Here is a 24,653-nt window from a genome sequence, read left to right on the forward strand (position 1 = left end):
ATTTATTTACTTTTTTATTTAATTTTTTAACATATTTGTATCAAAATTTCCCATTTGTGTTACTCGGTATAAGAGTCCATTAGAGGGCGGTACGCATATTCAAGAAGAAAAAAAGAGGGGGGAAAAAGGTGCTTAATGATTCGGATGCAATGGTCTTCCATCCGAGCCGACGTCATTGATTATTCGACGACGATGCCAATATTGTTGGGAGCTTGCAACGCGACGGCCTGACCACTGAGGGCAGCAACTCTCAGCCAGTCACGAAAACACGCAGGGGAAGCAAGCCGTAGAAGAAAAGAGGTAAACGAAGAAGAAGTGTACCACTGAAGACGACGAGGGTTCGAAGAAGACAAACAACTAGAAGAAGAACTGGAAGCAGAAGGACGCTCAAGTGAAGAAAGCAAAGAAGCTTTTAGGACCGGACGTTAAGGTCCAAGTTGGTGGCGCACCAGGTAAGAGGCACCAGAACCCAACCGGCAGTGGTCCGTTTGTGTGTTGTGTACTGCGGACCAACCCGACATGACGTCACATAGGAGTGCAAATGCAGCTTTTCTTAGTGGCCGAAAGGACCAGAACAGTCTTGTTCCCGTGCCACTATCGCAGGCTTTTCTTCAAGGTGGCACCGTGCCCCCAAAAACATGCAAATGACCCCCCTGCCCCCTTCTCTCTCTCTCTTTTGTTGTTGTTGTTGTTGTTGTTGTTGTTGTTGGTGGATGGATTCGTGTGCGAATTTGCTGTCACTTCTGCTAATGAGCAGTTCGTCCAAGTGAAGTTTGGATAACGTGTTGACGAACGACGTTCCAAACCGAAACGGAAACCGAAACCCACAAATGAGCTGACAACAAGTGCACCCTGAACAACAAAACGATTGACGTGCGTGTTCAGGGTTGTTGTCAGGAATTAGTCGGAGCCGCTTGAGTTGCAATTGGGCTTTTCACCCGCCACCCTATGTGTGCATCCATTTGGGCTCTGACGTCCTCCGTTGTTGTCGTTGCCCTTCGCTCAGCTCTTCTCGACGAGTAACGCGCCCTGTGGAAGTGTCAGGAAGTGTGGCTAAACAAGTCACACAGCACTTTGGGTCCTTTCTGCGAGGGCTGGAGGAAGGAAGAAAGAGCAAACAAGAGCCAAAAGCGCATCAGCTTCTTGTTGAACAAAAGTCGAGTGTGCCACAAACGCACCCGGGGCCTCATTTGTCACCTGTAGCTAGAAAAGCTTCCAAGGTCTTTGGCAGGAGTGAATGTTAAAACCAAAATGACTATTGTCAAGCGTGGGATGTAATCTGTGTTGACGAAGCCCACCTGCACTGAAACTCCTCCAATTGAGCAGCAAGAACGGGGATGCCGTCCGTTCAACGCTCATTTTGTTCATTTCATCGCGGCAGCCAAAATCGTCATCACCTTTCCAGTTGGTTCAGTTGTGCAGCCCTGACGCCCACTAAGAGTCGCTCACATTTGCGCGCGTTTCTCCGTAGTCGATTCGTCCACCGTGCGAGTGTTTGTACACACTTGAGGACAAATGAAGCCCCCCGCCGTTTTGTGAAACGCGTGTGCTCTTGGCATTGTCCTCAGCAAGCATGTCGGGCGAGCGGCGCAACGGCAACCTGCTGGTCCAGATCGGCCCGCGGCTGCAGGCCTATCCCGAGGAGCTGATCCGCCAGCGCCGCACCTGCGACGGCCAGACCGAGTACCTGATCCGCTGGTGCCTCGCCGACGTCGAGGACGGCTCCGCCTCCGGGGCGGGCGCATCCGGCGGCGGCGGCGGAGGACCCGGGGCGGGCGGCCCCTCGTCCGGCGACGTGAAAGCCAAGAACGTCCTGATGTGGATGTCCACGGAGGACGTGTACGCCAACTGCCCCGCCCTGCCGGGCAAGAGGAAAGCAGACTCTCAGCGCCCGCTGCGGCCGCAGGAGAAGCCGAGCGGCGGCGGCGAGGCCGAGGGGACCTTCGACGAAGTGGAGCTGCTGGACATGGAGGAGGATGTGAAGAACCTGGTGCGCCGCGCCAGGAAGCAGATGGCTAAGAAGAGCGAGCTGTCGCTCAGCATCACGCACACCATCCACGTGCTGAGCGCCTACGCCGCCATCGGCTCGCTGGCGGCCGTCTTCAAGGAGACGGGCGCCCTGGACCTGCTCATGGAGCTGCTGTGCAGCAAGGAGACGCAGACCCGACGCGGCGCCAGCAAGATGCTACGAGCGCTGGCGTCCCACGACGCAGGTAACGTCATGTGGCCGCTGAGCGCCTGTGCGGCAGGAAGGAAGGCGAGGCTGCGTGATAAGGCCTTCAAACAAATTGGCCAAATTAAAAGTGAAAAACCAAAGTTCCCCCCACGCCCCCTTCCAGTCAAGCGCTGGCCAAATTTTCCAAGACGCATGCAAACGCTTGCGGGTGTTGCCTGTGCTCGAATGTAGCGCGCTTTCACGCATGTGCGCGCGTCACACTGACACCTGTGCGCCATCCAAACATGCCTCCGTGGCCATACGCAATCCAAGACGGACGGTTGCTAGGTGAGCCCTTCGGACTTGAACCTGACAATTTTGATTGGGCGTGCCTTTTTAACGGCCAATTCGCGTCTTCATTCAGGTCGCCGCCCATTCGTGCGCAGCCCTACTGAAAAATGAAGCAGACGTACGGATTCCACTCAACGGTACCGAGATGTGAAAAAGATTGTGCTTGTTTTAGGGCTGGACGGTTATGGGGGAAAAAAATCATCATCATTTTGATTGAGGTCCAAGTCACCATTATTCAAACGATTCTTCATTGATTTGAAACTTTTTAAAATGTATTGGACTACTAAAACGTAACTACTCCAAACGCTCATCATAGCCTCATGTCCATTCATCCCAGCTCGTTGAACGCTCTATGCTACAAAAGGACCGTGCCAATATATCAGGTGAATTTCAGTCCTCTTGCATTTGCATGTTGTTGCACCTTCACCTATTGATGCCTTGCATCTTTGCACACATTGAAGCCTAATCTCGTTAACATATACAGTATATCTGATCGTATGTTATTTTCACAAGTCTTGGCACTTAGTGTATTTCGTGCCAGGTCATGTGGAAATGTGTATTGGTACCACAAAAAAAAGTCATTGGGTCTTTGCGTCCTTGAATTTTGAGGAAAGGAAAATTCTTTGAATCAACTTTAAATATCAGTTGCCCAGAAAAGCTCGATATAAATCCGATGCATCGCCATCATCATCATCGTCATCGTATTACAATAACAGCCAGTTGGAAAAAAAAACAAATACTGGTCGTTCGCATGCGTCTTGGCCTCTTGGGGCGGTGTGGTGCTGTGTCCGAATGGACTACGCGCTTAGAATGAGGGGAGAAGAAGTTGCCATTGAACTCTATCAATAAGTTGTTTTTCGCAGATATTAGGAATTTGTGCCTCTGAGTAGTGTTCTCTTACCTGTGTGTGTGTGTGAGAGTGAGACTCTTCGTCATTTGAAGGACTGTCACTCCCAAAGTCGATGCTAATTTCCCGTAAGCTCCCTCCATTGACTTGAGCATTAGCGCTAGCCGGGTTTTAAAAACGAAGCATACTTTGTATGTCGATTCCATTCCAAGCGCACGCACAGCATTTCCGCAGCCTGTCATTTCTGGGCCGTCTCGTCACGTCGCTAATGAAAAAGGCCGAATGGGCCGCCAGCCCTGTGACGTGGCCGGCGCGGCGTGTGCCAACTGTGTGAATAATGTTGACGTGGGCGCGTCCTCCTCAGGGAGTCGGGCGCACGTGCTGCTGTCGCTCAGTCAGCAGGACGGCATCGAGCAGCACATGGATTTCGACAACCGCTACACGCTGCTGGAGCTGTTTGCCGAAACCACCTCGTCGGAGGAGCACGGCATCTCCTTCGAAGGGGTCCATCTGCCGCAGGTGAGCGCTGCCGGCTTTGCTCGCCTACCCGTCCGCGCCCCGATCAACACCGCCCGTCTCCATGTCAGCGTAGCGAAACATGAAAGATGCGGCAAATCAAAATGAGTCCGTGAGCTCCCAAGGGTCAAGAAGTCTTTGCGGTTTGGGCATCGGCTCCAATAGGCGATATGAAAGGCTTGCAAAACGCCCGCATTTCAATTTGGCAGCGTTGCGATTGGGACTCATTATTGGAGCGCGCGCCCACTCGGTGGCCGCTCGACTCCGGACAAACGCAAGTGGATGTTTTCGGCACGCGCATGGATGTTTCTCTGTTTCTCTTTAGACGGCTGCAAAGTTGTGCGGCGTCACCGTGCAGGTGGATTCAGCCACTCCCGTTCTTAGAACCGCTTCGATAAAAAGACAGCTCACTGAGCCGAGCCAACATGTCTTTGTACGCTTTCAACCGAGGGGCAAAGTAATCTTCGCGCTCCGGTGTGGGTTCACTTGAGCTTTTGTTCGAGCACGTCTTCCCCCTTTTGGAGTCAGTGAGCCTAAAGCAAAGGAATGTTTCACCTCTGATCCAAAGGGAGCATAGCATGCTCACGCTCGCGTCCGATCGGCTTCGGGTGTCGGCGGGGCTTCGTCGCTCGAGGCGGATCGGCGACTTGGCACCATAGGTGTCCTTCCTCAATCGGACCTTTTGCTTTGCTCGCCCGCGGAACGATGAGCGGGGAAATGCGGGCCATCTGCCGCTGGTCCGCGGCATGGAGCCGTTTGTTTGGCTGCTGATTGTGCTGTGCTTGTGGCTCAGATTCCCGGGAAGCTCCTGTTCTCCCTGGTCAAGCGTTACCTGTGCGTGACCTCGCTGATGGACAAACTCAACACGGCGGGTGCGGACTCCGCCTCCGACAGACAGGAAAGCGCCACCTCCCCCGGCCCCGCCTCTTCCTCCTCGGGCACGGCTCAGCCGCGCATGCGCTGCGAGTTTGAGTTGGCCATGGCCATGGCTAACCTGATCTCGGAGCTGGTGCGCGTCATGGGCTGGGACCGCAAGCGGCCCTGCGACGCCACCCTGCCGCCGGCGGGCGGCGCCGATCGGGAGGATGCCACGGCGCCCGCCCCCAGATCCATCTTCCAGCCTCGCTTCAGCGCCTCGCCCGCCCCCGCCGCCGCCGCCGCCGCCGCCCCCGCCCCCAAGGCCAAGGCGGCAAATGGCTACAAAACACGCGGCGACTTCGCCAGCCGCTCGGCGTACGTGGAGTACGTGCAGGACCACCTGAAGAGCGGCACGGCGGTCCGCATGCTGGAGGACTACGAGGAAGTCAGCGCCGGAGACGAAGGAGAATTCCGATACTGCAACGACGGCTCGCCGCCTGTTCAGGTGACAGGAAGCAGTGGCATACGCTGCTCCCGGGATGTGCTGAAATTTCACATTGCGCTCGAGTCCGAAGCGGGCCTTCACGCGCGTCGCTACCTTTTGCGCAACTTGCTGTCGAACAAAAAAGAGCTGAGCAGCATAATTCACAACAGCTGTTTGAGCCCTGAGCATTTGCAAGGCCGTCCGTTTGAGTTCCTTTCAGAACATCAAAGCGCGTGACGCTTCCGGTTTCTTTGCTGTTGGAATGCTCGTAGCGCTGACCGCTTGTTAGGCGTTGTCCACATGTGAAGACGACGACGACGACGACGACGACGACGACTGTTACAATGCAAACCGGAATTGAACGAGGCCCCTTTATTGGCCCAAACGGCTGTTGTGAGTTGTGCCCTTCAGTTGGCCGTTGTGCAAAAAGTCAGGAAACGGCGAATGCAAACCTTCACTGAAAGTCAAATTGGGTTTACCTCTCAAGACTTGAATGCATTCTGAAATTTCAGCAGTTGGAAACCCGTCTCAAGTGTAAAGGTCCACGTTTGTAACATTTCCAAGTGGCATTGCTTTGCACGAGCAGCATTAGCCGACAGATCTTTTCCAGGCACAGAGACAGGTTGTCGGGCGGGCCTTTGGCGTCCTCGCTGGCCCAAAAGAGCCCGATTGTCTTTGTCTTGGAGTTGCGTTGCCAATGAAACGCAGGAGCGACATGAAGCTCAGTGGACGCTGGGAACCGTCAAAAGAGCGCACAGGAGCTTCGTTGTCTTTGGGGCTCTGCCACTTTGTGTTGTTGCCAATTTGATGCCAAATGCTGGCACTGACGCTGGCCTGTGTGCGCACGCAGGTGTACTGGAACGCTCTGTGCAGAACTTACTGGGTCCACTGGCACATGCTGGAGATTGTTGCCGGCGCCAATGGGCCCGACGATAAGGACGCCGTGGACAAGGCCTCCTCCCTCACGAGGACCATCAGGCTGGCGGCAGGTAGGAAGTCACGCGCGCTCAGCACCTTCACTCGTCGTCATCTCCTCCTCCTCCTGCTGCCGTTGCTCATTTTGTTGTGGTTGTGGCGCCTCAGCCAGCCAGAGCACGTTCCCCAAGCCACCGGGCGGCCTCTACTCTCTGCCCTACTTGTCCGAGTGTCCCGGGGCGGACCGGGCCCAGGTCCAGGCCCAGGCGGCGCTGACTCGCGCCGAGTGGTGGGAGCTCCTCTTCTTCGTCAAGAAGCTGGAAGCCGCAGCGCAGCGGGAGATGCTCCGCCTCCTGCCGCACAACCTCGGCCAGCAGGTGCGCGCGCGCGCGCGCGCACGCACACGCACTTTGGAGGCTGCCCCGCTGAGCGCAATTTGCCGCTGCCCTTTCACACCTGGATTGTCCCGGTCCTCATGTATAAGCCGCAAGCCAGAATTACTGGTGTCTGCGCTCCAAAATGGAAAGCATTTATATTTGGGAGTTTCTTTCAAAGAAAAACACGAAGGAAATGCATTTCGCTGGCGTCAGGCCCCCCCCAAAAAAGTCACATTTTGGTCAATTTCCTGTTTTTGTTTTGTTTTGTTTTGTTTTTTTCCCCAAAAACTGATACTATTGCTAAGTCCACATGCGTGGGTAGTGTTGTCACCATACCAAAATCTGCATGAAATACCTCGATAACGGTACCTCGACAGAAATCTAAAAGCAGCTAAATTAAGTGACAAAAGAACTTCAAATTAAAAAAAAGTGTTATTCAAAATATTAAGATATGCTTGATAAGAAAATAACATTGTAAAAAGTCTCAAACACCGGTCGGTCAGCGAGGTGCTCGGCCAGATTGGGCGCGTTCCCGCCTCGAGGCACGCTCGCTCGTTTTAAAACAAGCCGTACAGACGGGCTTTGTCACGTGGCTCGGCTTGCCGCGGCTGTCGGCCATGTAAGCAAAGAAGTTGCATACATGAAATGCTTTTAATTAAATGCGATCCTTGTGTGTTTGTGTGTTTGAGAGATGCACAAGCTCCATTTGGAATGAAATTGGGTGCAAAGGCGTAATGTGGCCTCCAAGTGACGCTTTATACATTTGGATGTTTGGAGGGCGGCGTCCCGGCAAAGCAGCTTTGACTTTGCACTTTGACGTGGCAGGAGGCCCTGATGGACGACTCGGCGCTGGTGGGCCTGACGGTGCCGGGAGACGCGGCCAGGAAGCTGGTGCGCTACCTGAAGCAACATCTGCCGCCGGCCTCCCTGGGCGAGCTGCTGTGCTCGCGCGCCTTCGCCAGACACTACTTGCGCTCGGGAGGGGGCGGCCACCAGCCGCCGCCGGGCCACGACGACGCTGACGGCGACCGCGACGGTGACGACGACGACGACAACGACGACGCTTCATGTTCCTCGTCTTCTTCCGGGATGGCCTCCTCTTCCAAGAGAGCCAAGAAGGAACTTCCCGCTGACCGGTCCTGCGCCGACACAGAGACGGAGAGCGAGCTTCCCCAGGAGGACTGCAGCCTATATCCCGACGGCCTGGAGGAGATGATGAAAGGTGAGTTCCGCGCAGCGCTCGACTCAATCAAGCGTGTCAGCCTCATCAAAGTGCCACCCCCCCCTTCTAACGGAAATCGCAAGCATTTCCTTTTGTTCTTTCTTTGACCATATTCCATACACACATCGGCAAGTCGAACAATGGTTGTTTGCAGAGATGGCCACTTGAGCCTATTTTACCGCTCCGCGCTCCGTCGGCGACCTGGGCACCCGTCCATCATCGTTTCTATTCCTAGAAATAATCGTCCTCTGTCCTGGTCCTTTTAAAGCGCTTCCGTCCTTACATTCCGTCACTCGCCCCCCGAAAGAAAACTGTCCGTGCGTGACACTGTGGGCTGAGGTTTCATAATTCTTTATTTCAAGCTCATTTGGAGCTGGGACTATCGTGAGTGGATGGATTTGTTTACAAAGTGTCACCCGAGATACTAACGTCACGAGAATATTTAGGATTGCGTTAGAATGCAAGACTATTGCGTATTATTGCAAAACTTTTGCATTATAACACATGTTTATTGCTTTATTTCGCAATCAAAATAATGATTGCAAAATAACGCAATGTTATTTTTGTCGGAGAACAAGAGACTTCCGCTCCCGGCTTTTAGCTGTAAGTGTACGGCGGCGCTGGTGTGAGCATGAATGAGAGATTGTCATGCTCTCGAGATGTCCCAGACAAGGACATCCTTTGCATGCAAAGGGATAAGCTATCTGCTAAATGTTGACAAAACAAATTTGCTAGCCACCTTTTCCCTCGTCAGTGAAGTGGGCGTCCTGTGGAGTCATCCATGCTATTACACGTGTTGAACCACTAGAGGGCAGACTACGCCGGTGAGTTCAATTTTACTGCAGGGAACGCACATGAAAAAGAAAAATAGGAGAGTTGTTGCAGGCAGTTAAAAGAAATAGACATCAGAGAAGTACGGAGCCATGGAAGTAAAGGTTGTTTTGTTTGTTTGTTTGGTTTTTTTGCAAGGGAATGTTTTTTTCCGAAATGCACGTTATGTACTTGCGGGTCAGTTTGGCAGCTAGCCTCACCTCGAATGCGAGGACTTGGAACGCTTCTTACGCTCAAGAGATGTCCTCTTTTGTTTAGCACTCGCTTCAGATGTCTTTGGCCTATTTGGGAACCGTGCTTATTGCTTAATATCAACAACTGATTTTATGTCTCTGTATTTCAAGCGAATTTCAAAGGAATTCAATTCAAGTTGCTCATGGGTGAGAACGCTCCATCTTTGCTGCTTTTGTTTACCTGGAAGTACATAAACGCTCATTAAAAAAGCGAACTTGGCGCCTTTTGGGCGAGATAACGCAAAGTTCGTTTTTTTTTTGAACGCTTAGCATTTTTGTTTTTTGTTTTTCTTTTACTTCCATGCCACCTCAGGGCCTCTGTGGAAAAGGACCTTGACCCCAAAAATAAAATAGCATCTGAAATCACAGTCGCAGTCTTGAGGAGAAAAATCTCAATTGGATTGTTTTCCCAAATCTTGAAGCCATGCAACTATTGGTGTTGAGGTGAGTTAAGACATGCGTACGCACTTATCTTACACATAGGTAGTGCCTCTCTGTCCTCTTGGGGCATCGATAGCCAATGTTGAGTTTCAATGACCTGCCCAGGTCCACTCCTTTGCCGCCTTTTGGTGTTCTTTTTCTTGATGTTTTGAATGGGAAGAAGCCAAATCCATCCCGGCGCCACTCGTATCCGCGCGACGTTTATTTGTCCATGCTGTGCAGCCTTTAACGGCCCTCGTGTCCTGGGCAAGAAGACTGTGCTGGAGAAGGTCGGGGAGGTGGTGGACATCCTCAAGAAAGGAGGCGTGAGATGGGACCCGCTTCAGAACCTGGCCGGCGTCATCTTCATCAGCAGGCTGCTGGAGGACAAGGCCTTGCAGGAGAAGAACTCTGCCCGGGGCGACTCGCTCCAGAGCGTCCAGTGAGAACCACCTTTGCCGTGCTTGCCGAGCGCCCGTCGGCCTGGTTGACATCTGCCCGCGTTGTCCCGCCGTAGGCACAAAGTTGTGAAGCTGCTGGTGGAGCTGCTGGGCTCGCCGTGCAGCAACGTGGCCACGTCCACGCTGAGACTGACGCGCTCGCTCATGCTCCGATACGACTGGAGGGTTTGCTTTGCCACCGAGGGCGGCGTCAAAGCCATCCTGGCGTGCATGCAGGAGATGGCCGACGTGCCGCACGTGCAGCAGCTGGCGCTGGCGGTCAGGACGCACGCACGCACGCACGCACGCACGCACCATTGAGACACACGTGTCCTGTGAGACCATCGGTCCTGCTGGTCCAGCAGAACCATCTCACAATTTTTCGTGTGTAGGATTGCTGGCCATGTGTGCGCGCGCTCCGCCTTCAGCATTTCGAAAGCCTTCCAACTTAGTCATACTTCTTGGCACCTGGGATCCAATTTCCACAGTGCCCAAATCCCCACATTTTCGGTACTCAACATTCCCAAATCAGTTGACACATTTTTATTTACCTACTGTTGGTACATTTCTCGACTGATTCACATCACGAAGGAACCTCACGTGACGGCAAATGTCCAAAGTTTGGGTCATTTCATGCTTACCGAATTAACCGACAGCCTCTGGCGCGCGGCCGCGTCATTGGACAAACGGCCAAAAAAGCGATGCGTGATCAGCGCGAGCCCCCGACGGGCCCAACTCACGGCCAGTAATTCAATTCACGTTAGCCAGTTAGCAGCTCGCGCTCTCGTTTGCCTTCGCTCACCGTGACCGCGCTGCCGTTCCCCAGACGCTGAAGGTCCTGACGGGGGCCAGTAAGTACGAGCCGTGCGGCGCCGGCGGCGTTCCCGCGCTCTCAGAGTCGGGCGCGCAGATGATGCTGGAGATCTTCGCCAGCATCGGCTCGGCCACGCCCGAAGGCTCCAAAGGCCCGCTGGCCGCCGTCCCCGCCGCCCTCGACCTCATGCTGAGGACACCAGGGTAAGGGCGCGCGCCCGCGGCGCGGTGCGGCGCGGCCGGCTTTGCTGGCGTATTAACGGGGTCCCGGCGCCGCGCCTCCGCAGCTGCGCGCCGGCCGTGCGCAACGGCCTGATGGTCATCGTGACGCTGGTCTCCAACCACAAGAGTTTGGCCTCGCAGCTGGTGTCTTGCGGCGTCACCGCCGTCCTGGAGAAGTGTCTGGCGCTGTCGCAGAACGAGACCATGTTGGCCATCATCGCCCTCAACCACATCTTCATGGCGCAGAAGCTGGAGAACAGAGGTAAGCGCCTCGGCCCAAACGCAGCTTTGCTCCTCATCCGGACACCGGTGAGGTCCACCTCGTCCTCATCCGTCCTTGCTTCCCATAACCTTAGCCGTCAGCTTTTGTATCCTTGTTCTTCCTCCTTTGCCTGCCCTGCCCTGCCCTAACCGCAACCTTTGTCCACGTGTCCCTCCCTCCACGAGATCCTCCAGAGCAGCTGGACCTGAAGGACAGCCAGCTGCAGAAGTTGCTGATGAGTCTGAAGGGGAGGACGGCCGCTGCCAAAGAAGTCATCCACACTCTGGAGCAGCTGCTGTGCCAGTCGGCGTCTCAGCTGGAGGGCCTGCGTAGCCAGGTAGCGCGCTCAGACGCCAGGGCTACAAGACGGCCTTCCGCCGCGCAATCTCTGTGTGTGCCCGCAGGTCTCCCAAAGTCAGGACATGTTTCAGGACCTGCTGCATCTGATGGAGCCACTGCGAGCGGACCGCACCGTCCAGTTGTCCATCCTCAGGTAGCGACGCTTGACGGCGCCGCGCTCCACCCTGCTGCGCGCCGCTCACCGCCCGGTCTCGCTGCCGCCAGGATCCTCAACAAGTTTCTGGACAGCTACCAGGAGGATGCGCTGCCCTGGCACGACAGCATCAAGCCCTGCCTGGCGTCCATGAGTGCGTTCGTCAGCGACAAAGAGGTGAGCACGCCCGCCGCCGGCCCAGGAGAAGGCGCTCGTGAGCGCGGCTGAAGCTGTCCGTGTGTCCGTGTGTCCGTGTGTCCGTGTGTCCGTGTGTCCGTGTGTCCGTGTGTCCGTGTGTCCGTGTGTCCGTGTGTCCGTGTGTCCGTGCGTCCGTGTGTCCGTGCGTCCGTGCGTCCGTGTGTCCGTGTGTCCGTGTGTCCGTGCGTCCGTGCGTCCGTGTGTCCGTGCGTCCGTGTGTCCGTGTGTGCGTGCGTGCGTGCCTCTGCCGCCTGCCGCCTTGCCGGCAGGTCGTCCAGCAGCTGGTATTGTTCCTGTACCGCGTGACGTGCGTGAACAAAGATTACGCCGTGGTGATGTGTCGCCTGGGTACCAAAGAGGTTGTGATCAAGGCCCAGGACAAACACGGCGCCGGCCTCAGCGCGGCGGCCGAGCTCCGAGACGTGGTGGCCGACTGTGACAAGTACGCCAGCCTCTACAACAACATGACCACCAGCGTGCTGGCCGGATGCATACAGGTACGCCGTCGCCGCGAGCGGCAACGTGAAGAGATGCGAGGAGCGCGTCAAACGTCCGGAAAAATCCTTCATTCCTGAAAACCGATCCATCAGGTCACTTGATTAACAGTGAAGTGATTGATGACTCGCGTACTTGACCAAGTGTTCCGCCGGCCTCGCCGCCAATCTTCCCTTTGCCCTATTCCCACTCATTTCTCGGCTGGATTCCAAGTGGGCGACTTGTTCTTCGGGCGGCACTAAGCGCCGCCATTCCTGTTGGCCAGCCAGCCAGCCAGCCAGCGAGTGACGTTGTGGTGGTTGTGACACGTGTGCCGTCAGATGGTGTTGGGTCAGATCGAGGAGCACCGGCGCAGCCACGAGCCCATCAACATTCCCTTCTTTGACGTCTTCCTCCGGAATCTTTGCCAAGGTCAGAGCTGCGCGATCTCGCCTTGCGCTCCTTAGTCCCGTCATTGGGCTACTCTTCAACTCATTTGTTTTGAAAATGGGACCCATAGGAGTGTTTGAATGATGGGAAGTTGTTTTCATTCAAATGGGACAAGATTTTTTGCTCTAGTTTTTGAGGAAAATAACTCAGTGTTTTTCAAACTTGAATGCCAGTTTGTCCCGAATGAAGTTTTGTGACGTGACTTGCAACATGTTTTCTGAAAGTGCCTTTTGGGATGTAGCGCATGTTTCTGCAATTTTCCATGAATGCAGACGCAAGTGCCTCTCGGTGTCTCCTTGGTTCGCTTCATTTACAAAGGCTCCGTCTTTGTGGCAATGCGCCAAAGGGACGCGAGATGCGAAGTGGCAGGACGAGGCGGCTGTCTCGCATTCGTACAATAGCAGACGGCAAGACGGAAGGGGCCATGTCCGACAAATTGTGAACGCGCGGCAGCGATCGCACGCCCCGAGCCTTTGTTATTGCGGCCGTCGAGAGCAGGGGCAGGGAACTCGGGTTCCTCCGGAGCCATATCCTGCCTGTTTTGGATATGGCTATCTCCCGATGACGACGCACCCGACCGACTCAAATGATCGGGATGGTTTCGGACCGATGGTTTCGGACTTCTGCCGAGCGCGCCGATGAGCTGATCATTCGTTTGAATCAGGTGCGTTGTAGTAGTGAGCGACCCAAAACAGGCAGCGTGTGGCTCTCGAGGAACCGCAGTTCCTCGGCCCTGCTCTCAAGGCTCTCGTGTAGCCGCAGAGGTTGAAGGGCGACGTGCGACTCGCGCAGCGGGCAGGACTGCCGCCAAGCGTTGCGATTTTCCTCTTGAGCCGTGTGCAACAAGTTTTGATGCGTTTGAGAGGGCCAAAGCCAATCAGGATGGCCTGTAGCACGAATGGCGAGAATTAGATATGTTTTTGCAAATCCAACTCGAGCTTGAGTTTTGGAGGCCCAACCCGAGACGGCGTGAAAACTGCTCGATTGCAACGTATCGATTTTTGACTTTGCCGTTCCTGATCAAATGATCTGAAGGCGCCCCACAGGCGCGGTGGCTCTCTTGAAGCGCGCAAAGCGCTTTCTGCAGGAGCCCGCCGTCCATGAAAATTGCCGCAGAAAGAAAATGTGAAAATCTTTGTGGCTGCGTCTTGCGCTCAGGCTCCAGCGTGGAGCTGAAGGAGGACAAGTGTTGGGAGAAGGTGGAGGTGTCGTCCAATCACCATCGAGCCAACAAACTCAGCGACAACAACATGAAAACTTACTGGGAGTCCAACGGGCCCACCGGCTCGCACTTTATCAACATCTTCATGCACAGAGGCGTCGTCATCAGGTCGGCGGCCCTCGCTGCTCCTCTGGGGGTGTGGGGGCCTTTCAAAAGCCTTGTGTCAGCGCGTGTGTGTGTGTGTGTGTGTGTGTGTGTGTGTGTGGGTGTGGGTGTGGGTGTGGGTGTGTGTGCGCGTGTGCGTGCGTGTGCGCGTGCGTGTGCGTGTGCGCGCGCGCGCAGGCAGCTGGCCATCCTGGTGGCCAACGAGGACTCCAGCTACATGCCGGCCCGGATCCTGGTTCTGGGTGGAGACGACCCGGGAAACATTGGCACAGAACTCAACACGGTGACCGACATGTCTCTCACGCACGCACGCACGCACTGGCAGCAGTCACGCCTTTTCCCTTCACACTCGACTGTGCGCGCACCCCCCAGGTGAACGTGACCACGTCGGCCAGTCGGGTGGTTCTGCTGGAAAACATGAGCAGGTTCTGGGCCGTCATTCAGATCCGCATCAAGAGATGCCAGCAGGTCAGACTTTTGAGCTCGCGTCTCGTTGTCATTTGCCTTCTCTCCAATCGTCACCAAGGCATTGCTTGGTGTACGTTGACCGGGGGGGGGGGGGGGGGGCTTCTCTCAAATCACCGTGGCGCAGGGCTCTTCAATCCGGTTCCCGGAGGGCGGCTGTCGTGCCCGTCTCCCTGCTGCAACACACCTGATCATCTGCAAGGTCTGCGGAAGCCGGTTAACGATCCCGATCGTTTCAATCGGCTGCGTCGCGCCGGGGAGAGACCCGGGGAAACCGGCAGGACAGCGGCCCTCCGGGAACAGGATCGGAAGGGCCCCGCAGCAGACGGGGAGAAGCCGAGAAAATCGTCGCCCTTCTTGGCCCGGATTTGACGGCTGACCCGGCCTCGTGTGCCGCAGGGCGGGATCGACACCCGGGTCCACGGTTTTGAGGTGGTGGGGCCCAAGAACACCTTCTGGCCCGTGTTCAAAGAGCAGCTGTGCTGCCGGACCTTCTTGTTCTACAGCACCAAAGCGCACTCGTGGTGTCAGGAGGTGACCGACGACAAGACGCGGCTGCTGCGGCTCTTTAACAAGTAGCGTAACCCCCTCCCGCCGCGCTCGCCGCCGCCCCCCCAGCCCGCCGCCTCACTGTCTTGCCTTTGTTTGGTTGTTTGCGCGCTCAGGCTGAGCAGCGCCCTCAGGCACGAGCAGATGTTTGCCGAGCGCTTCCTGCCGGATGCCGAAGCCGCCGAAGCCTTGGGCCGGACCTGCTGGGAGGCGCTGGTCACGCCCATCGTGCGCGCCATCACCTGGTCAGGTGTGTGATCGCGCTTTTTGTCCGACGCTGGCAAAGCCGACCAGGCGCCAGCGCGGCAAGCCAAAGGGAGCCAGCCCGGCGCTTCTCAAGAGGCGCTTGGAGGGGAGGTGTCGTTTCTGTGCGCTGTTGTGAGAAGGCCTTCTTCCAATCGCGTACGAGCGTACGCTCGTGTCGCTGTCCGGCCCACGTTTGCGTTTGCATCCAAAACGCCCAATCGCACTACGGCCTGAAGAACAGAACTGGCCGTTTCAATTGGATTGATTTACAAAACAGTCCTTTTGTCTGTTTTCGTGAACTGTAATAACCCCGGCGGTCACATGGCTTGCGCGGCCAATCGGGTGCGGGCGAACTGCAAGGAGGAAGTGGAGCGCAGCAGCGCGCCTCGGCGTGCCTTTGCCGGCCAAAAGGATATTCGAAGCGCGACGGGCCAGCCGAGACGGCGACGGCGTCGTTTGAACGGCGCCATTGGAAGTCGCAGCTTCGGAAAACAATTCGGTGAAGGCCGGAAAGGAATCCAGTTCAGGATGTGGGCGCCGCAGGTTGCGGTTTCTCACGCGGCCTTTCTGGAACGGACCGATGATTGGATTGTGTTTTTCTGCCCAGAATGTTGTGGCCCCAGCCCGCTGTCCTGGCTGCTCAGCGAGTACCTGGACAATTCGGACTCGGCCCGCCGCCGCTTGAAAAGCCGGGCGGCCATCTTTAACTCCCGCGTCAGACGCCTGACGCACCTCCTGGTGCACGTGGACGCCGGCCCGGCCGACCCGGACCGCGTCGGACCGCCCGTCAAGTCTCGTGAGTGCCGCAATACCGAAGGGATCTCCTTTGGTCGAATGTTGCGAATCGCCACGATCCCCTCGTTTTGCATGTCCTGTCGCACGCCACCTTCTCTGCGTCCTCCCTCACGCCACGCCACGCCACGCCGATCACCTCGTTTCACCCGCGCCGCCAATTGCCTCGTTTTGACCTGTTCTTCCTTACACCACCGATCTCCTCACTTGACCCGTTCTTTATGCCACCAACCACCTCATTTGTACGCGTACTTCTTCACGCCACCAGTCGGCTGTTTTTGTCTGTTTTTGTTGGTCCAGAAGGCAAAGAGTCCAAGAACAAAGATGTCACGGTGGCCCCTTCTTCATCAGTCAAGCCTCAAGCGAAGAAGAGCAGCATCGCAGACATGGCCCTCTGCTGGCAGGAGGTGGTGCAGCAGCAGGTGAGATGAGAGGCGGCTGGCGGCGGGCGAAGCGGTGGCCGGCGGGCCGCTCAAAATGTTGGCTGTGCAGGTGAAGGGCTTCCTGGAAGGCAGCTGCGAGCGTGGCGACTTTGTGGAGCGTTACCGCACCTTGTACGTGCGTCTGAAGAAGGCCACGCAGGAGCTGTTTGGCCAGCAGGCGGCCTTCGTCCTGGCCCTGCGGCACGGCTTCTCGGCCGCCTTACTGCAGCTCTCCATCCTCCGAGCCATGCACGTGAGTCCGCCCGCCCGGCGCCGGCTTGACCCTGTAGCCTTTGACGCCGTTGAAACGTGCAGGTGAGCGAGCGCTTTGCTCAGTACGTGGACCAGACGTTGCAGGCCGGCGGCTCGGCTTTCGGCAGCGCCGAAACTCTGGAGAAGCTTCAGCAGTTTTTGGAGCCCATGCTCTTCCTGTCGGGCTTGGAGCTGGCCAACACCTTTGAGCACTTCTACAGGTGAGACGGACGGACGGACGGACGGACGGCCGGCCGGCCGGCCGGCATGGCCGCACACCGACGTTTGTCGGCGTGTGCGCAGGTACTACCTGGCCGACCGCCTGCTGGCCAGCACCAACGTGTGTTTGGAAGCGTTCGTGGTGGAGCAGCTGGGCCCGTGCTTCCCCAACCGCTTCCCTCAGCAGATGTTGAAGAACCTGAGCGAGTCGTCCGACCTGCGGCGGGACTTCCACTTGTACCGCCTGCAGCAGCTGGACCGCACGCTGCACGGCCAGCAGGTCGGCCGCACCGTCGGCCGTCTTCTCTTTGGCGGCTCGCTGTCACCACCCTTTGTTTTGTCCGCTGGCAGATGGACGACGTGGACGAGGAGGAGGAGGAGGAGGAGGAGGAGGAGGAGGAGGAGGAGGAGCGGGAGCAGGAGCAGCAGGAGAGCGAGCAGGAGACGGACGTGCGGGTCCTACTTCTGTCTCCTCGCTGTTGGACCGTCTCGTCCCTATGCTTCATGGACGAGCCGTCGCGACACTTCCCGCCCCGGCTGTGCTCCTACCTTGCGCAATTTGAACACTTCTACTGCCACGGTGAGCGCACGCAAACGGCTCGCTTGCCTGCTTTCAACGATATTTCTTGAGCGCAGAGGACCGCCAATTCAATGTGGCGGAGTCCAATTCAGCCCACAATGAGGACTCTGAGACAAGATTGTTCTCAAGTGGTTTTTGTCTCCCTCTTTTTCAGTACTAGAGGTACAGCATCAAGTTACAAACCAAACCAATTACATATATTTATTTATATATATATATATACATACATACATAGACATACATATGCTGTATATCTAAAATTTGTATTTTTGATCTTACCCTAGTCAATGTGTGGTTAAAAAAAAAGTAGATTGCAATACAAAAAAGGTGAAAACATTGAAGAAACGTGGCTGCTATTGGAAGGATACATTCTAGGAAGTGCGTGTAGGTGGAACTTGCAGCCACTTGCAACAGCTGTCTATTTGCTGCCACAGAGAAGACATCAAGTTGTACAATGTGCTTTTTTCAGCCAACAGTAACCTTGAAGTCATTCCGAGGTCAAATTAAGAGTACAAAGAACCCAGCGTAACTATCGTGCAGAGTACGTCCGTCCATGTTCCTAAATGACGGTTGCGTGAGAAGCGCGGCGCTGATCCCTCCCGTCGTCCACGCTGAGACGCTTGGCATAAGCAAACGTGTGCGGTACGGAACTCCGGGCAGCTTTCCTACAAATATTTTGTGCGTTAGCTCAAGTTTGTGAAAAGGAGCGTTCCTAATTGGAGCTTCCAATGTATGAGCGAGCTCCAGATCGCTGCCGCTCGGTTGACTTTGAGTACATTGTCCAAAGGTCTTCAGAAGTCAAGGTACCCCGGAATATTTTTGCTGCCAGATGTTTCTCACGTAAAAGATGTGCCTTGGGAAACTCTGTGCTCGATGATATGAAGGCTCGTGTGCGTGTGCCGCGGTTAGGCCGGTCGCTGTCTGTCGGGAGTCGGGGTAAGCCTGGTGCTCTTCAGTGGACGTGGCTGGGTCACGCCGACGTGCAGTTTGGCTGCTCGACGCTTCACGTATCCACGCTGCAGATGTTCATCCTGCTGCAATTCAACACACAGGAGGTACTGCGCGCGCACACGCTCACGCACGGTTGACTGAAAGCCACATGTCTAAGCTCTCAAATGTTTTTGGAATCTGCTACGGGGGCTGAGAGACTCATTATTTTGTAACACACGCGCTGGTCTGTAGGAAGTGGATGTGGCCTCCGTGCTGAAGGGGTGCGGCCTATCAAAAGAGGTGGTGCTTCATGCGCTGCAGCCTCTGGTTGAAGATGAGGGACCACTCAGCTGCAGCCGTCCGCAAGACCCCTGCCAAGGTCTCGCACGCACGCACGCACGCACGCACGCACGGTTGACTGAAAGCCACATGTCAAATGTTTTTTGGAATCCGCTACGGGGGCTGAGAGATTCATTATTTTGTAGGTGGCGAAAGGTTTTCAGGTTTTCAAAGGTGACGAGCGCAGGTTTTAGAGAGACGTCTCACGAGGGGCTTCGGGCTCTGCCGGGTTAAAATTGCAGCCGAACGTCTCGCGCCTTGCATTTCCGATCGGTGGCGTTCGGAGGCAAAAGAGGGCAATTGTGCCCACGCGCCGACAAGCGTCTCGGAAGGCCGCCTCACCGCACGGGCGCTTTGGGCCGCTCTGACTTGCGCTGCGCTTTCAGCTGTGTTGCAGGTGAAGCGGCCCGCGGCGCGCGGCCCGTCCAGACGCGTGGAGCTTCAGCCGCGACAGACGTACTTGGACGTGGACAAAGACGCCACGGCCGCTCTGGAGACCAAGCGCAACTTCATCTACTGCCTCATTGTCAACATCCTCAAGCAGGAGAAGGAGATGCACATCGACCACCTGGTCTTCAAGGTAACGTGCCGGCCGCTTCTCACGCCGCCTGCGCCCCAAAACCCCGCTCCCTCACGCGCCACCTGGCCCGCGCGCCGCAGGTTCTCCATTCCTGTCACAAACGGGAAGCGGGCCGGTCTCCGGGTCCGGGCGGCTTCAGCTGCAGCACGGGTGACGTTCTGTCCTGCATCCTGCACGTGATGAGCAAAGGATGCGTGCGCCGCAACCCGGAGCAGCCTCACATGGTCCAGTTTCTCCCCGACGACCCGGCCACGCCGCAGAAGGGACACGCCCACCTCTCCTTCGCCACCTCGCACGCCTCCCGCGGCAGGTCGGCAGCAAACTTCTTTGGCTCTTAGCTTTTGCCGGCTTGGAAATGGGAGACGTGTGTGAGATACGTGGCGGCGCGAGTGCTTTCAGTGCGGTTTGCCTTTCAGCTCCCCGGCGGTGCCCGGCGTGTTTTTGGACGGCGCGGCGGTTGACTGCGCTCTGTTCTCCAGCGGTCGGAGCATGACGCCGGAGGAAGTGTCTCAGCTGATGCGCACCACCGTCCAGCAGGTGGACGCCCGGCCGCCCGCCCGGCCGGCCAAAAGGCCGGTATGGTTCATTGCGCTCACGCCAGGCGCTCCGCAACCCTCCGCAGGTGGCGGCCACCCTGAGCGTGGACCCGGACCGGGCCGAGCACCTTCTGGTCCACTGCGGCTGGAACGCCGACCTCCTGATGCGGCGCTACACGGACGACCCCGAAGGCGTGGCGGCGGCCGCCGGACTGGAATGCCGGGAGCCTCGGCCGCCGCCCGGCCCCGAGTCGGCCTGCCCCGTCTGCCTGGCCCCGCGCGCCGCCGCCCCCGACCCGCCGCCGCCCTCGCTCGGCTGCATGCACTACTGCTGCAGGGTCAGGAGGCGCTCGGGTCGCGCCCGCTGGGCTTTGCGCGCGCCCGTACGTGTGATTTTGCTGTCCTTGTGACTTTGCTGTCCTTGGGTTGCAGTCGTGCTGGCGGGAGTACCTCAGCGCTCGCATCGAGCAGAACCTGGTGACCAACTGTAACTGTCCCATACCCGACTGCCGGGCCCAGGCCACGTCCCGCTTCTTCCTCGCCATCGTCACCGACAAGGACATCGTCGACAAGGTGCCGCGCCCCCTTTCCTACCAGCCGCTGCTTAAATGTGTGGGAAATGTTCCAGAGAGGACATTTTAGTGGCCCAGAAAAATATAGTGCGCGTGAAAAGGTTTCACGTCGGCAACGCGCGTCACGCGGTCGTCGTCGTCTTTTTGCCTTCTTTTGAATGTGTGCCGCTTGTGTTTAGTACGAGAAGGCGCGTCTGCGAGGCTTCGTGGAGTCCTGCTCCAACCTGACGTGGTGCACCAACCCACGGGGCTGCGATCAGATCCTGTGCAAGGAGAACATGGGCAGCATGGGGACCTGCTCCAAGTGCTGCTGGTCCTCGTGCTTCAGCTGCAACTTCCCCGAGGTAGGCGCACGCCACGCCGCGCCACGCCACGCACGAGCTGGCCGGCTGACTGACTGACACGCGCCGGTGCCTCCCCCACAGGCGCACTACCCGGCCAGCTGCAGTCACATGTCTCAGTGGATGGACGACGGCGGCTTTTACGAGGGGATGAGCGCCGAGGCGCAGAGCAAACATTTGGCCAAGCTCATCTCCAAGCGCTGCCCCAGCTGCCAAGCGCAGATCGAGAAGAACGAGGGCTGCCTTCAGTGCGTGAGCCGTCCGTCCGTCCCTCCCTCGGTTGGCGGCGTCGCCGCTCGGTCTGGGCTGACGTGCCGCTCTGCGTGTCCGTCCGTCCTCAGTATGACCTGCGCCAAGTGTAACCACGGCTTCTGCTGGCGCTGCCTCAAAGCCTGGAAGCCCACGCACAAGGACTACTACAACTGCGCCGCCATGGTGGCTCCCTCCCACACGCGCACACGTGCACGCACACCTTCCCGCAACCACTGCCGCGGATAGTGACTTGTTTGCCTTTTGTTGCAGGTGAGTAAAGTGGCACGACATGAGAAAAAGTTCCAGGATGTCAACGAGAGATGCACCTTCCAGCACCAGGCCAAGGTGGGAGCCGCGCCCCCTCCCCGCACGGGAACTACTTGGTGGCATGTTAGGGCTCCAACCGTTCTTGCCTTCAGGACTTTGCCGTCAGCCTGGAGAAGAAGGTGTCGTCCGTTAACGAAGCGCTGCAGATGAAGTCTCTCACCTTTGTCATCGACGCCTGCAAGATCCTGGCGCAGGCTCGCAAGGTGAGGCCACGCTCGGGCCGCCGCCGCCGCCGCCGCCGCCATGCCGCATTTGGAGCCAAAATGTTGGTCACCGTCATGGCAACTTTTTAGACGGCTTGTCTTTTGTTGGGCCGCCACTTCAGTCTTGGCGCTTCCCGCCGTGGCGTCGGGCTCAACCATTATGGAAAATGATCCAATTGCCACGTTTTTCCTCATAACTGCCAAAACAGTCCTATTATGTTTTTTTGCAACAATTAATCTTCATTAATCCATATGAAAGACAGTTGATCTACTACAATCCCGGGTATAAACCTATGAAGTATTTTGGCGTGCGGTTTGGTAACAACACAAGTCTGCCACACAGGTGCGGTGTAAACATAAGTCCTGAGACTATGCTGTCGAGGCACAGATGACGACAATCGTGTCAACAAATCAGTAGCTTTGCCGCTCCCTACGTCTCACTTTGTTTCATGAAACGCAATGGAAAGGTGAACTGCACTTCTTCAATCACTCACTCGTCATGAAATCCAACCTACGTGTATAAAATGAAAGCCAACCCGATCTCTACTTAGTAACACCGCACACGCCACCCGGTAGGAAAAATAAGACGCCGCCTACTTCTGGCGTGTCATAGCAAGCGCCAGCGGGCAATAGCGCTCGGCGCCGACTCTTCGTTCCTCTCTTTCTTGGCTCGATACTTACGGCCAAATTCATCCTCTTAATATTTGACCGCGTGACAACTTTGCACCGATGCGTTTTTGTTTGTCGTGGCTCGAGGAGCCGCACGCTACCGCGAATCAAAGTCAGCGGCGGCACGGACACTTCCTCGCACACGTGCTCCGGCATACGACGGCGGCCAAAACATCACAAAATAGACAACAGATGAACAATGATGTCGCCCCCCCCCCCCTCGTCTCAATCTCAGTCCGCTTCTCGTGCGGGCGGCTTCACGTTGGCCCCCCGGCGGTTGGCCGACGACCGCTTGAGCGAGCGCTTGCGTCGATGCGCCGCGGAGTGAGCCCACCTCTGTGATGTGGACGTTGCCGCACCCACCGGCTGCACGGAATTGTCATTTTGCTCCATTGCGCGGCGGCTTTATCTTTCGCTAAGGCGTCCGCACGCTGCCCCGCAGGTTCTGGCCTACTCGTGCGTGTACGCCTTCTACAACCGGGACGGCGACAAGATGGACGTGATGGAGCAGCAGACGGACGCTTTGGACCTGCACACCAACGCTCTGCAGATCCTGCTGGGTGAGTCAGGCTTGCCCGCCGACCGCGTGCTCGCATCTGCGGCATCATTGGCGTGCGTGCGTGCGTCCGTCAGAGGGGACGCTGCTGCAGTGCGGCGACCTGGCCTCCTGCATCCGTCTGCTGAAAGCCGAACACCTCAACACGGGCCTGGAACTGATGCGACGCATCCAGGAACGCTTGCTGGCCATCTTGCAGCATTCCACGCAGGTGGGCCGAGTGGTCCCGATGCAAATGGTGTCCTTTGCTTTTGCTGCCATTTCTGTGTCGCCTTCAGGACTTCCGCGTGGGCTATCGGTCCCAAAGCGCCCGGGAAGCGGAAAGCGCGCACGCGGACGACGACGCCAACCGCCACAATGCGGTCACCAAAGCGTGAGTGGCGGCCGCTCCCCTTTGCGCGCTCACGGCCGCCCGCAATTGATGCCCTCGCTCGCGTTTCCCTTTTCAGCTCCGAGTCCGACTCCAGAGACTCGGACAACAACAACAACCGCGCAGAAGACGCCGACGAGGGCGAGGGCGACGAGTACGACGACGACTACGTGCCCGAGTGGCACGACGACTACGACGATTACGACGACGAAGACATCGACGAGGAGGACTTTTTCTCGGACGACGACGGCGGCTCCGACAACCTGGAGCGGGACTTCGGCCCCTTCGACTGAGCCGAACGTCCCTCGCGGGAAGAGGCGGGGCCGCTCGCTCGCAAAGGCGTCCGCGGCAAAAACTGAACCCGAGTGCCGCGTCCGTCCGTGGCGCATTTGTGAGCGCATCTGGCGTCGGAGCTCTAACACCCAAAGAAGGGGAAGGTCCTCGCAAGAGGTCGCCGGGCCTTGAGAGTTTAGGCTCGCTCTTTGTGCTCTTGCTTCTTTTCTGGATTGCTGTCCATCAACCCTCCTTCAGTTCTTGCCTTGTTCTTCTGCCCATGATGTTCTTGCACTTGATTTGTTGCCTATGCACACATACGACATGGTCAGTCTTTTCCTTTGTCTCTGCGTTCTTTGTCGGAGCTCAGAATCAATAAAAAGCTTCCGCAGCGCTGCGATCGCTTTCATTTCTCCCCATCACACACACGCTTAAGATGTTGCCGTTACACTGCGTTGATGAATTTGTCCGTACGCTAAAAGATTTTATTTAGGATTTTCTTTTCACAGCAAAACACCTAACTAATACTTTTCATATTTTTTTCAGCCTAAGTAGCTGCGTCGACGCGGTCTAAGGAAGCACGAGAGCCTCAAACTTCGCTCGCCCGTCTCGTTGCTGTGCCAGCGGTCCAGCGCCGTCCGCTCTGGGCGGCGTGCGCAGACTGCTTCCGTTTTCCAGACCATAAGCTGCTGGACAAACGGTCACCGCGGCGGGAGCGCCGCACCTCGAGCAGGCTGTCGTCACCGCCGTCTTCGGCTCCCTGCGGAAACGTCCGTTTGACCGACGTCTGCGAGCGGGTGACTTTGACCAGGCGCGGGCCGTCCGTCGAAGATGCCGTTGGTGCTTGCAGGGCGATGCAACCAAGAGAACGCGGGGGCAAAACGCCCCTGGATTTTTGGCGTTTCCCTTTGCGCCATAGCAGTAAAGACATACCGGGCTGGATTTCCTTTTGAAAATCCATTCATTTTTCTGATAGACTTTTTGAATTCTGTGCAGCTGTTATTTGTTGCAGTAATAATTGTAAAGGGAACAAATAACTAAGATTTTTCAAACTTTTCATGCCAAACCATTGGAACTATTGCGTGTTTTTACGACAAGTGTGTAAATTATGAGTGGTTCGGGTGACTTGGGCTCTTGAATCCACAGAGTTTGAAGGGCAATACGTGAATTGAGCAATACGCAATGACCATCTCAGTTGGTCAACACCATCGGCTCTTGCCTTTTCTGTCAATGCTACTTTTTGAAAGTAAGATTTCAAGCATGACTGTTTCAGCATATGGGCGACGTTTACA

At 56.6% G+C, this 24,653-nt stretch overlaps 1 protein-coding gene across 3 annotated transcripts; it reads left to right on the forward strand.

Annotated features, from left to right (window-relative positions):
* Positions 1 to 151: 151 nt before the first annotated feature.
* cul9 (cullin 9) lies at positions 152 to 23,754 on the forward strand. Of its 3 annotated transcripts, none has more exons than XM_086044812.1 (43): positions 152 to 452; positions 1,569 to 2,213; positions 3,718 to 3,872; positions 4,663 to 5,232; positions 6,062 to 6,200; positions 6,295 to 6,503; positions 7,329 to 7,725; positions 9,453 to 9,651; positions 9,727 to 9,928; positions 10,476 to 10,666; positions 10,750 to 10,946; positions 11,132 to 11,283; positions 11,351 to 11,439; positions 11,511 to 11,616; positions 11,907 to 12,134; positions 12,453 to 12,543; positions 13,720 to 13,891; positions 14,066 to 14,171; positions 14,261 to 14,356; positions 14,753 to 14,928; positions 15,019 to 15,152; positions 15,756 to 15,944; positions 16,244 to 16,362; positions 16,433 to 16,615; positions 16,678 to 16,835; positions 16,918 to 17,113; positions 17,185 to 17,413; positions 18,323 to 18,468; positions 18,596 to 18,722; positions 19,069 to 19,262; positions 19,343 to 19,572; positions 19,679 to 19,799; positions 19,885 to 20,136; positions 20,231 to 20,371; positions 20,550 to 20,714; positions 20,796 to 20,959; positions 21,053 to 21,146; positions 21,234 to 21,308; positions 21,383 to 21,493; positions 22,605 to 22,722; positions 22,796 to 22,929; positions 22,997 to 23,091; positions 23,168 to 23,754. In XM_086044812.1, the coding sequence occupies exons 2-43, from the start codon at positions 1,574 to 1,576 to the stop codon at positions 23,379 to 23,381; spliced, it is 7,704 nt and encodes a 2,567-aa protein (XP_085900938.1). In that variant the 5' UTR covers positions 152 to 452; positions 1,569 to 1,573; the 3' UTR covers positions 23,382 to 23,754. The 3 variants fall into 3 exon arrangements, with proteins under 3 accessions (XP_085900938.1, XP_085900937.1, XP_085900939.1); XM_086044811.1 differs by having other exon boundaries at positions 154 to 452; positions 16,241 to 16,362; XM_086044813.1 differs by having other exon boundaries at positions 154 to 452; positions 11,141 to 11,283; positions 16,241 to 16,362.
* Positions 23,755 to 24,653: the final 899 nt, after the last annotated feature.

The sequence above is a fragment of the Filicampus tigris genome, chromosome 11 (genome assembly GCF_054856515.1).
Source record: "Filicampus tigris isolate MCC_2025a chromosome 11, RoL_Ftig_1.0, whole genome shotgun sequence".
Lineage (NCBI taxonomy): Eukaryota > Metazoa > Chordata > Actinopteri > Syngnathiformes > Syngnathidae > Filicampus > Filicampus tigris.